The sequence below is a fragment of the Zootermopsis nevadensis genome, unplaced genomic scaffold (assembly GCF_977971745.1).
Source record: "Zootermopsis nevadensis isolate Lab colony 2312 unplaced genomic scaffold, Znev_1.0 Znev_ptg000029l, whole genome shotgun sequence".
NCBI lineage: Eukaryota > Metazoa > Arthropoda > Insecta > Blattodea > Termopsidae > Zootermopsis > Zootermopsis nevadensis.
In genome coordinates, this window is record NW_028259161.1 from 4,867,735 (window position 1) to 4,881,015 (window position 13,281).

At 37.3% G+C, this 13,281-nt stretch overlaps 1 protein-coding gene across 6 annotated transcripts in view; it reads left to right on the plus strand.

Moving 5' to 3' along the window:
* Nucleotides 1-13,281, plus strand: part of LOC110835779 (uncharacterized) — a 347,536-nt gene that overhangs the window by 272,925 nt on the left and 61,330 nt on the right. For 4 of the 6 annotated variants that reach the window (XM_022076346.2, XM_022076342.2, XM_087358249.1 and 1 more), the window contains one exon: nucleotides 11,101-11,220. The exons of the other annotated variants lie outside the window; for them this stretch is intronic. In XM_022076346.2, coding sequence (XP_021932038.1) covers nucleotides 11,179-11,220 — 42 coding nt within the window. In that variant the 5' untranslated portion in view covers nucleotides 11,101-11,178. The remainder of the gene's footprint in view (nucleotides 1-11,100; nucleotides 11,221-13,281) is intronic. 6 annotated transcript variants of the gene reach the window in all.

A 13,281-nucleotide genomic window follows, 5' to 3' on the forward strand; every position in this document is an offset into this window, starting at 1 on the left:
GGCTCTTAGGTAAAGTAATGTTGCCAAACTGCTGCCTCTAATATGTGTATTATACTGTATGTTGTCATTCTTCATTTCACATTTTTTCCTAACAAAAATCGAGATTCTGTCCGAGTTTGTTTACACAGAGTGACTTGAATACAGGGGACACAAAAATATCATTCTGTAAATGGTAACAATAAAATTTTAATGTCACGTATTTTTAGTTACACAGACTACAGAGCATAGGTACGTGCGTGTACAAGAAGACTTATTTACTTCGGTTGATTCGTTACACAGGGAAGTGTTTTCAATGTTGAATGTTGCAAACAGATATAGACCTCTTATTTATACTTCAATCACGTTTATTATCGAAATCTATGTGGAATAAGGCCCCCATTTTCTAGCATCACGGCTAAAACTCGTCTTTTCTATTAATTGTTAAACAGCTTCTGATTCAAATGGTGTTCTCTCTGGTGTTTGTGCTAACTGTTTGCATAGATTCTCGTATCACAAGATAAAGTGGGTGGTGTTCAACATGGATTCCGATACACAAGTATGATCGAATTAAAAAATGTAATACGTATTTTTAACATTAAAATTTAAAATATTTGTCACTATAACTAATCTTCCAAAATTGGAAAAAAAAATCTGCACATATTTACGTATGTTTTACACAACGTGCAATTAGTTCCATTCAAATTTGTAGAACCATGCATTAGCACAATTTCTTAGAGACGTCTGTTTTGTAACACGCGAACACTACGTTTTCATAAGCCTTGGCTGCATATGTGTTCATAATGCACTCTTTTCTCAACCGAACCCTGTCGCACATACAATGGATAAGTTTATACCCAGCAGATTGCTGCATCGGTACAGTCTTTTCATAGCTCGTAATTTGGCAGCACACAGCACAGGCCATCTAGTTTCAAACTTCTTTCATTGTCTCTACGGTGTTTGGTTATGTTTATAATGCGGCTACTCTCACTGCCGATGGAATTTATGAGCTGAAGCCGGAACATGGCTTTTTTTGTACAGAATGTCAATAAATTATTGGACAGTTTAAAGGGTGTATGATTATTTCTTTATAACATACACGAAAAATAGTCACACGTCATTAAAGTTTTTCACATGTTGTCACGGAAGTTCACATAAGTTTTTCGTATGTGTTACAAATAAATAATTACGCACCGTTCAAAGAGCCCGTTAATTTATGAACAGTCGCTACCAGGCTCGTGAATTGTCTGACGGACTGGTATTTATGAGGCTAGCACAGAAGCATTTAATTGAATTGTAAGAACTGTGTGAGAAGCGGATGGTACGGGTTCAGAAGACTGGCGCTGATTGATTTAACACATGCCACGTGGCAGTCCTTGCTACCGCGTAACCAGAGTTTGAATCATAGAACAGTGTTGAAGTTGAGAATCAGTGGGGTTTTATTTTCATATCATTCTGTAAACTTTAATGGCGTTGTGCTCTTCAATGTTGAGAACATAGAGAGACATCCTTTGCTGTAGCCTGCAAAAGGACTGTGAAAATCTCGATATTACACTAATGTATGGGTATATATGAATGTTGTTGCTTCACGTTTTGTGAATACATTCTACCTTCTCTTTAAAATGTATTTCGAAACAGGGAAATGTGGTTACGTTGCATGCCGTTGTGTTACAGAACCACAAAGTCATAGATTAATAGGGTAATCTAACAGCATCGACTATTAAAAAACCTTCACGTCAAGGGAAGCACACTTGAAAACATTTAATTACTATGTGACAGCATCCACATTATTAAACAGTACAAGAATAATGAGAACACAAGATAAAATTCCTAGTTTGTTACAGGAATTTTTAAGTTACAAGGTGAAACATTTCTAAGAAAATGTAGACCTACTATTCTTATCTTACATTCTGAATTAACATTGAATTATTTTCATCTTCCCCACAGTTACATCAGAAGTAAGATAATAGAAACTGCAAAACAATGCCTTCCGTATAAATTAGATTTCCAGATCTCTCACGATAAGCGATGGAATTGCCCTTGGTCGTAACTTGCATTGCTTCAAATAACTTAACAGTGCGTGTACCCAGTCTCTGTGCGTAACATGGAGGCATGACATACAAAACGCATCTGTGCATCAGTAGCACGACTGAGGATATATTGTTTTAAAAACAGATGACGTACGATATGAAATATATACTATATTAGCAATGAATCATCAATTCGTAAAATTCACTCGCCGTACGTGACAAATGAAAAAATAAGACTGCTTTACATAATCTCGTGGCCTTTAACTCCTACATATTCACGACATGATTACACCGAATTCTTCGTTGCTTTCTGTGTTAAAAACTTTGGCAGTGTTGACCTCTCTTATCCTAGATAAGAAATGTCTGTATGTATAACACATATTTGGAATTCCTGTTGTGTTATTTGCATGAATGAAAAGAGCCCTGCATTTTAAAAATAATTTGATAAGAATGACGTAGCTCAGTAATATTTTAATTTTTTATTACCTTATATGACGCTGTATATCTCGGTACCAGAAGCCATTTATAAGTGGCAAAGAATTTAAAATATTCCTCGTCCTTTATTTCCTGTATTGCCGTTCCAAGAATTAATATCGAATCGTTCTCAAGTATGACAGTTATAAATTAGTGGTTCATTGTCGCGGCACATTCCCAGAATTCCAGGCTCTAAAGATAAGTGACTTACTGCAGATATGTGCAAATAACTTACGTCACACGGACACTATTGAAAATTAAATACTCCAACACCTGTCGGAATTCAGTAATTCAGTACAGTCTTTCTCGAAACAGGAGTACAAAGATTTCTCCGTCCTATTATTAATCGGGGTTCCCACAGCTTTGTACCTCACCCCATCTGTTTTTTACTGCCTGGGAGGGTTGGAGCGGCATTTCTTTCACAATGAAGTCAGTTGATTATAAATTTTAATTCATTTCGGTTGGAAGGTGAAAAAACGACCTGGGAGGACTAAACATTGGTGACAGGATAATATTAAAATGGGTGGGCACTATTCATTTGCCTCAGGATAGGGCCTTTAGGCGTGCTTTTGTTAACACGGTAAAGAACCTTCGAATTCATAAGATAAGGAAAATTTGTTGACTAGCTGAGCGACTGTTAGCTTAGCAAGAAAGTGTCTGCCCCGTGCTTAAACACCAGATCACAAAGAGGGAAAGTCGATGTGGTGTTGCATACATACCTGTGAGTAGTTTGAAGTTCCGGCTGCTTTACCTCCGGTGCTGTGACAAGGTGGCTGTGTTGATCCCGCAATGTAAGGAAGTCTAAAATTCTGACACTTGGTCATCCAGTCCCTGGTATCTGGACTCTCCCGGTTCACACTGTGAAGAACTGCTTCAGTTTTTCCTAGTTAAGGGAATATAGCCTCCAGGTGGAAGTGTTTTTCTGTTTTCGTCATATTGACGTTAAGCAGAAGTGACGTTGTCCCGCCAGCAGCCTGCAATGGCGGCCCCAGGATGCCACTCTATCTCCTTCTCCAGTTTTATAACATTTTTCCTTACGTTGTCACTTTTCCTGGTCTTTTCCCTAGGAGCTATCAAAGTCTCAGGTTACTATTCTGCTTACCCCTAGATCGAAGAACATCTCGGAGTGTGTGTTTAAAAATTCAGGCCCTCAGTCGAATACCAGGATGCTGTCTCAAAATGGATTACTGCCACTTTCTCCTTCAGCTTCTCCGATTCACAGTCCGAAATTTCCTGTTCGACGCTACGAAAGTTCGGTAGTTGTATCAGCGTCTTTAATCAGAACACAAGTGGCACTCTGGCGTAATAGTAACACCCTTGATCTTTATTTAAGACGTACGCGGTTAGAATACCCGCTCACTTACTTGATATTCTGAAAGACATTTTTTAATCTTCCTCAGTGTTTCCGGGAAATTACTGGTATAGCACCTGCAAACACACTTTGTGAATTTTTTTACTTTCTCTCGTTTCATGAACACCATCTTTATATGCTCTTGATTTCATTACGAATATAACTTAAACCACATCAACTTTTTGAGGGGTATATTACCCTTCTTACGTTTAAGGACATACTCAGACTTTTATTTAGACCTTAATGTGATCTAGAACTAAAAGACAAACAAATTGTATCGACAAGAATTTAATATAGGTCTTTCATACCAAATTTTCTTCCTAGTTTTGAGTGCCATTACATGGCGACGGGCATGATGAAATTAATGCGTGATTTTCGATACATGCCTGTAGGTAAAAATTCGCGTAACATGAAGATGTGTATATTTTGTGTGGATTTCCCCGAGATACGAGGCTGTCAGCAATACACACCAATCAGTGTCGTTGGTGATATCGTATGTACAGTGCCACGCAGCGGCGTGGGTAGGCAGCTACTGCGCTCCTGTTACTTCGTACAAATAAACTTCCCTGATCGCATATCAAAACCGCGACGGAAATTCATATAAACGAGTTTATTATATTTGAGTTTTCTGTCAAAGTTCATAGACTATAAATGACACATGTGATCACTCGGGTTTTTCCCTTTGGGTTCTTCCCGTAGAAAATACGGTTGTTAAGTAATTCCGTAAGAACAAGAAATAAGCTCGTAATTACATACGGAAAGTAGTCGTAAATATCGTTCCTTGCACTGACTAAGAGCTGCAAGTTATAAATTACATAAACTGATACCTACAGCTCGACTTAGACTCTGACCCCGACCCCTTCATAAAAGCTGAATATATATTAATAAGGGTAAACCTACTAAAATGGTAAATGGCACCATAAGAGATTTCATCACCACCACGTGAATCATCAGCCTACTTTTCAGACTTAAAACCTATATTTAAATATACGTCTAATGGTTAATGCACAAATCGGTTGATTTGTAGACAGTTTGTATTCTTAAGGTACCAGAGCCAAAGTTACAAAGCATTATTCCCACACCATGTGGCTCAACGCGTCGTTGAATCTTCCTAAACGTGAGGCCGCCAGCGGCTCACACGGTATAGAAATTGTTCTTAAGATTTTATATCGAGGTCGGAGTCGGTACATCTTTACCGACTCCGACTCCACAGCCCTGCCTACAGCATGGGGGTCCCCGTGTCAGCAAGGCTGCCTTGAGAAAGTGGCACTGTGAAATCTCATTTAATTCGTCGATGGCCAGTTAAACATATTTGCGCAGATAATGTAACTGTGGACGGTGATTTTAATGGAACGCACCTAAAAATAGAGTTCACTAATGTTTCTAATGAACGTTTCATAGAGTGTTCGTCATTTAAGTTTATCCATATCTCTTTATGAGAATAAGAGGAATGAAAACAGAAGCGTAGAAGCAGTTTAATCTTTAAAGCTTACTAATGACATAATAGTCGTAAGAATAACTTGCGATTGGCGCAGTAGTAACAGTAACAATTAACAATAAACTAAATATGCGAGGTTCTGATAACAGATCAGCTGGATTTTGAGGTAAATGAGCTGGGACCGAAAGGCCAGCGAACATTAACAAGTGTTTGTTATGGTAGATTCGAAAGCCACCTCCATTCAGTTTCAACAAATTTCTTGCCTTCTCTGGACATTGAAAACTCATGTAGTCCTTCTCTGGATTTTATCCTGAGCCAGATTAGTCATTGATCGACTTCACATACTTGCGATTTCTTAAAGACTCGTGTTAAATTTATCCTTTCTGTATGCCTCGGAGTTATATACTAGATCTCTCTTTTCCCGTGAAATGTGTACACTCACTCACGAAGTTCCTTGTCATATAATATCCTCTCTTCCCTACCTGCCACCTACTTTATTCTGCTTTCCAAGCAATGTAGTCGGAGCTACTGACAGCATCGTTAAATAAGCCATAAATAAATAAACATTCTTTCTTCTTACAACGAGATATTTCCGTGAGGACTTCGCTTTCAGACTTTTTCAATTTATGGTTCTTAAAATAAGAAAACTTCTCTGTGTAGAATATGAATACAGATGTAAGAAAGGACAATTATATTTAAACTGAAAAGCCGTAAAATCTTTTGCTATACATTGAAAGACTTGTTCGTAGCACAAACTGCAAGGGAAGTTCGTAAATTACATGATAACCATTACGAAAACTTGTACAGTCCACTTATTCATTGAATTGAAAAACTGAAACCTTGTTTCCTCATCCGATGTTGGAATTTTAGAAGATACTTCACAAAGAAAGAGGTTCGCCATGTAACATCACCGACTATAATTCTAATGCGGTTAGAACAACATTTCACGGCAGGATTAATGTTTTCACGTATGGAGTGAACACAAGGATACACACCGTTTGATGAAAATAGATAAAAGACTGGATTTATTTGTCTGCTTTCATACTGTTTACTCCATAAAAAGAAAATACAGAAGCAGAAAATAGCTTAGACTACTATTCAAATCACTGGTTAATCCATACATAATTTTAGATATGGCGTAAATGTTTTGTCATTTTAAAACCGAGTGGAAACTGCATGTACCACCTGCTTTAACAATCTTTGAATTTTTTTCAATTTTGAAAACTTTTAAAAGTCTTAATTCTTAGAGATGTTTGCCAATTTTGGAATTTTTTGTAATTCATCAAAATTTTGAGAACTTTTGACCAAACTCAACTCAGCATTGCCTAACAACATAACACGACTTAACCTAACCTAACCTAACCTAACATAGCCCAAATAACCTAGCCTCACCTAATCTAACAACCTAAGGTTTTTTACGTAAATTTTGATAAACTTCGAAAATTATTTAGTTTCTTGAGATTTCTAGCCATGAATTCTCATAATTTTTCAAATTTTTGAGAACTATTTTGATATTTTCGAGCATTTAATTTTTGAGAGATATTTGGCAATAACGGAAATTCTATGAGTTTTCAAAATTTTGAAAAGTTTTCTAAATATTGAAATTCTTTTTAAATTTGAAGGTTTTCGAAAACTTTTATATGTTGGGGATATTTTGCCAATTTTGGAAATATTTGTGGTTTTTTAAAAGTATAATTTTTTTATAAATTTTTAAAATAACTTTGAATTTTGAATATGTTAGACATTTTTTGTGTTTGGGACATTTTTGCCAATTTTGTAAATTTTTAAAAATTTTGAAAATTGTTTAGAATTTTCGTAAATTCTTAACTTTTATAGATATTTTACCAATTTGGATGGGTACGTGGGTGATTTTTAAGGTATGCAGGGTTTTGGTAGGACTCCTTGGACAAGTGAACAGCCCGTCTCAAGGCCTCTACCTACACTTGACAGCACAACACAGAAACACGTGGACAAACATCAATGTCATTCGTACACACGACCCTAGTTTCAGAGCGATGAGGACCCACGCCCCCAACCTAGCAGCTACTGTGACCGGCATTGACCTTATCGATTTCGAAATGAACATTTCTACAGAGTTGCATTATGGCATTGCTGGAATGAGACACGCCATTGCTTTCAGGGCAAGCAGTTTGCAAGAACTTTTAACCTGGGCTGTGTGGTTATAACTGTCCATTTTCAGTTCATTACGCGCTCTATTGATAAAGGTCACTATTGGCCGTGAGGATTCCGTGACTATCCCGGACACATCCGCTCTAGGAACATCGCAAATTTTGCGTGCTGGTAGAAACCTGATTTAGAAGGACAATTCGCATGTCGGGATACGAACCGCTCACCAGAGACCATGGGCTAGTTTATTTCCACCTCTTATTTTCAGTGAGAACATGGCAGGATCTGTGGAGAAAAAGAAACTCGTGTACTTCCGTAATGCTGTAATAGTCTTTGTTCTGTGAAAAGCCAACTTCTGTTGTACGTATCTTGGTGTGTTGCATGAGTGACATCAGAGAACACAGGTTTAATTACAAAATTGCCCGAAGCATCATACTGGTTCGTCAGTTACAGAAATAAATTTTAATCACCGTATCTACCAGCAACTCATCTTTCTTATGAGATGTAACATGTCGCTTATTATGGGTACAGGTGAACACGCCGGTTCCACAAAATTAGTAATAGGCTACTAAGAACTTATTTTCTCAACGTACGATTACCACAATGTCTATGAGGTTCTTGCGTTATTTAACAACGTTGGTTCAGAATGTCTCAACTTCTCATTGCCTATCCAAAAGTTTATTAATAAAAATATCACCCACAAAGCTATGTTTGTATGGGTATAAAATTTATTTGGTTGTTCTGAGTGAAAATGAAGAATGTTGAGAAGATTTGGATCTAAGAAATGAAAATCTGCCGTTAAAACTGCATAATGAGCACCACAACGTATTTATATTATTTACCATATATTTTCAGGGTAATGTTATGAAGACGGATGAGATATGGGAACTTGAATTGAAAACCCAAAAGTGGGGAGGATAATATTAAAATTAATTACAAATATACAGACAGTAAGATTGACTGGAAATACATAAAAAACCTAATTGTAGTCCCACTTCCATTAAGTAATACGTGTTAGCTACCGGTTAATTTGTTTCAAGAATAGAATTAAAAGACCTGCAAGCTGTTATTTTAAAACTAATATTTTAAAACACTGAATGTTTTTTTGATTTCGAAATAGCTTTATACTCATGTAGGAGGGAGTTTCATTGGACCTCTAAGTCGTGTCCAGACCGACCAATAACACTTGAGGCCAGACGAGAATTGAGTGACAAGAGTTCATCAACCTCCTCCAGTCGCAAAATCCTTATAACGTTATTTTCTGCGTGATATGTTCAACTATAGTAATTACTGTCTGGTAACATGTCAGTCTATGTGTCTGCAAATCTAGCAATGCTCCGTTATTATTACTATACTGAAACACGATTAACCAGAATTATTATCCGGAGGTGTCCTAAGGGCCTTGCTTTGTTAACCCTTTGAAGCTAAAGTTTGCAAGTATAAATAGTCATTGGCCGTCTCAAAAATGCACAATGCTTACCCATTACGAAGAACAGCTGGTTACAACTGGTGAAATATTCTCTGTTTATTCTTATAATTAAGTGAAACCGATAAATGCACACTACAGACAAAATGTAGGCTTATTAATTGTTGAAGTAGGTGGTACATGCAATAGAAACAGAACTTTAAAGAGTTGACGTAAACAAATGATTTTGATTTTATGGATTCGGGTTTATGGCCTGTATAAATTCAGTATTCATTGCACGGATGATGAGCTCTTCGTCAAGGCCTCTACTTACACAGGACAGCACAATACAGAAACACGAGGACAAACTTCCATGCCTTAATTTGGATTCGAACCCACGATTCCAGTATGCCAGTAGTGAAGAACCACGCCTTCGACCTCGTGGTCACAGTAAATTATTCATTCTCAAAATTAGCGCGCCTACTAGGGTTTGCTACTGCTGGTTTAGACCATAGAAATCCATGCACAGTTGTGAACACGATAATTAAACTTTTCGTTCGGGATTCATAAAAGGCGTGGAAGTTCTTGACCAGCTTTACGATCACCAGCTTCTGAAGGACTTTTTGCCCTCTTATTATTTTTATTTTTCAAACTAATGTATATTATTCCCTCAAAACAAGAGACTACGCTTTATACAAATACAAAATAAATCGCAAAATTTTAATTTCATTTCTCGGTCTTGTGTGCTTTGGAAAGTAGACTTGTTAATATTTTCTTTCGACTTAGTAATAAACATTTGCAGCCTATAGTCCGTAATGACTCATTGTTCTGTGTAACACCTCGTGATGTAGTGGTAGTCACTTCGAGCTGTTCCTGCACTTCCAGATGATCTGGGATATGCCGTCATGGAAATGCCAAGGGCACGCGTGTATAATTTGACTGCAATGGCCAGCCCCTGAGGTGTATGTGATAGCATCGCAAACGAGCCAGGGATATTTCATCTTCATCCGAAGGTCGATGTTCCAGACGGACTTATACCTACATTAAAAGCAAAACGAACCAGGACACTCGTTACTCGATAAAAGGACTGCTTTTGGATGAATGACCGGCATTTGATTACCGGAAGAGACATTTATCTTCTTCAACACGTACGCAAGCTCTTGGCCCAGTTGGTACTGTGGAGTCTGTGCTAGGGACAAAAGGGGCTGGATCATAAGTTGACCACTAACACCAATTTGGTATCGAGGTCTAGGATACCAGAAGCTTCGTTTTAATATACTTGTAGGGTGACACCATACCGTTCAGATTTTTAATTATTTCGTCGCCTTTCCATCTAAAGATTAAAATGAAGTGTGCTGGTATTAAGAATGCTTGGAGCTGCAACTCCACGAAATTGCCCGTATAATTGCTGTTAATATACATGTTCGTTATGGTCATCATCTTGCTTTACCTTAACCAGTTCAATACAGTTACGACTGCACCTTGATTTTTGTATCAAAGTTTGGTAATAATTTATTTATCCATTCATGCTAGATGTTCAGGTTGTCACTACGACATACATGTAATCATCTTAGCAGTGCAGTGGGCCTGTTATAAGTATTTTAAAATCTTATGTTCCTCGTGCTGTAATTTTCGCTAGTCACAAGTTAGCTGATTACTCATGGTTAGAATATATCCCACAGCACTTTGAGTTTTGTACTTTCACTTTGTATCCTACCTTCAGAGTACGATGTCTGGTCTTACACCTGAGGTTTTTATTTTATTTTTTGCACAGTAGTGCGGATTAGCCGAAGACCGGAGTTTTAATCCGCTGACACGTGGCTGTATTCTATATAACATTATTCCAGTGTCTGAGAACAGGTAATATGGACTATATTTGGACGTACGAAAGTGGAAGCTGTAAGAGGATGGTTCATAATCATCGTCATCGACAAGGAATTAAGTAACTTCTTAGCTCGTTCCTGCTTCGTTCGTCACAGGGGAACGGAAAAATTATGTAGTGAGTGTAGAAGGAAGACGTTAGACACACAAATAACTTGATTTCCCATGAATTAGAAGACGAAAACCACGTATAACATTAAAGAGACAACTGGAGTACTAATTAACTCCGTGGCAAGAACAACAAATATTCAGCCATTACGCAATCTGTCTTCTTTACTACAACATTTTGTGTCTTAGTAACGCACTGTTTACATAAGTATTGGTGCACTCAAGTAAAATTTCAAGATGCCATTAAAAAATACACCAACTGTATAAATATTTAAAATCTACAAATAATCACACGGCTTGTTTGTTCCAGAAAAGGACAGACAGATATTCGGCCGTTCGGTTCAAGAATATTATAGGCAACAGCGTTATCATCTAGGAACGTCGGTGTATGAATGAAATGTCGCGTTATTTTCACGTCTTCATGAGTGAGGTAAGTTAATTTCAGTCAAGGAAGTAAGGTGAAAGAGACTGCAATTAGAAATTACGATATTTGCCGCATAAAATCCTGTAGATTTTATGATCAAAGAGCATTTTTAAAATTCTCAGCTGGATGACTACTAGTATATGACTTTAACAATAATTACACAATATTGTGGCACAAATGCGCAATAGATTAGTGTTGAAATATTACATGCTAGTTAGGATTTCCAATTACAAGATGGCAGTCTGGCCCGGCTACGTGACTCTTACCTAATTCGGACAACAACAACAAAAGTGAACAGATTCGTATATCCTCCAACGAGCCTACACTTTGAACAGCACAGCATCGAAGTTCGGCATTTTCAGCTTATAGAGGTCCACTCTCTAAAATCTGTGGAACAACATGAAAACTATTTTAACAAAATTTGACTGAAGAATAAAGATTCAGCGATGAAGGAGCCAAGATCTTGGGGTTTTTTCTGTGTATGAATGAAATTTTCGTTTACCGATTTTTCAAAACGTTTTTATGAAGCTAGTCATTTAAATGTTAGTGCTTTATACAGCACCTAAAATTATCTTGATTATTTTCTTTCAAACCACTAAATTGATAAATTATGAAAACAGTATAAATATTACTCCCAGCGAAATTACACATTTAATATCAAAGCAATGCCAATTAAAATTGCTTTTATTATATGAAAATCTTAACATAAGATACAGATCTGTCTGTGGCTGGATGTACGTCCTTCACAGTTATCAACTAAACGTGCGTGTCTGGGATATAAATTAGTAATAGTAATATCGATATTATTGAAATGGATTAGTGCTTGACTGTAACTGGTCTTGTTGAGTAGGTGAATTGGAGTGTTCTGATATTGTAATCTCAAGTCGAATTCTCGGGTAAAAAAAATGCAAGTTCACGTCTTTGTCTGTCGTCCTGTATAGGAGGATGGACTGATGCTCCATTACAGGAGTTCTTCCAAATCTAATATTCACTGTGTGAGAGCTGTTTCTGAATCGGCTAATTCGTGATAGTTGATGGGAAGGGACGAAAATAATGACCATACCAATACTGACAATAAAACGACGTGTAATGAGATTTCTCCAATTTATTAACAAAAACTAGAAAATTTTCCCCCAGGGGCGAGACGTAAGGTAAGCCTGCATGGTTCAGTGAAATCGTGACACACAGATACCCAGAGAAAGTACGGCACGGAGCGGCACAGTGACATTTCCAGCTGGTATTTGAATGAAAATGCACGTTCGATAAACACAACCTGGGCCGAGTTCAGGGTCGCAGTATCGACAACCCTGAGAAAGAGAAGTACGCTTACTGGAAAATTCTCTGCGATCTTGCGGCCATTTATAAAGATTATATCATTTGGCTGGCAGAAATTTTCGAAATTGAAGAAAGTAACGACAGAAGAGGCTGCACTTACAAGAAATTCGCCAGTGATAATACGATTCAGGGTTGTTTTTATTGTGGAATGAATTCATTCGGATAGGGACTCTATTCGGGCTGTAGTGAACACGGTAACGAACCTTCGAGTGACATAGAATGCAGGAAAGTAATCAGCTTTTCAAAAAGGAGCTTATTCTATGGAGTTAGTTTATACCTCGTGCAAGTGCACAATAATTATGATTATTATTCAGAGACATTTGTTTCATATTTTCAAAATGAAGGTTAAAGCTAGGAATAAGTACATAGCCATGAACCATTCACGGTTTTCTGAACACTGGATGCTATCTATTGAATTCATTGTCACACTCTGCTACTGACAGACTGACTTTGTAGCAAAACAACGTTACAAAAAATAGCAATGTTGTTCTGGGTTTTGAGTCTTAGAGCTGAAGATGGAAATAGTTTGTTTCTACCAAACGTTGGTGTCCTACCTTTTAATCTGCATGGGATCAAAGCCCAGAAAAAAAACGTCATTCTCACTGTCGTCAGAACCTCAAGTATTACAAAAAATATTAAGAATTCCATCGATTTACAAGATGCGAGCAAGAAACTGTTAGACACCTTATAATTTGCTGTTGGGTTCCATTCTGGTGCGCGCAACGGCCATAA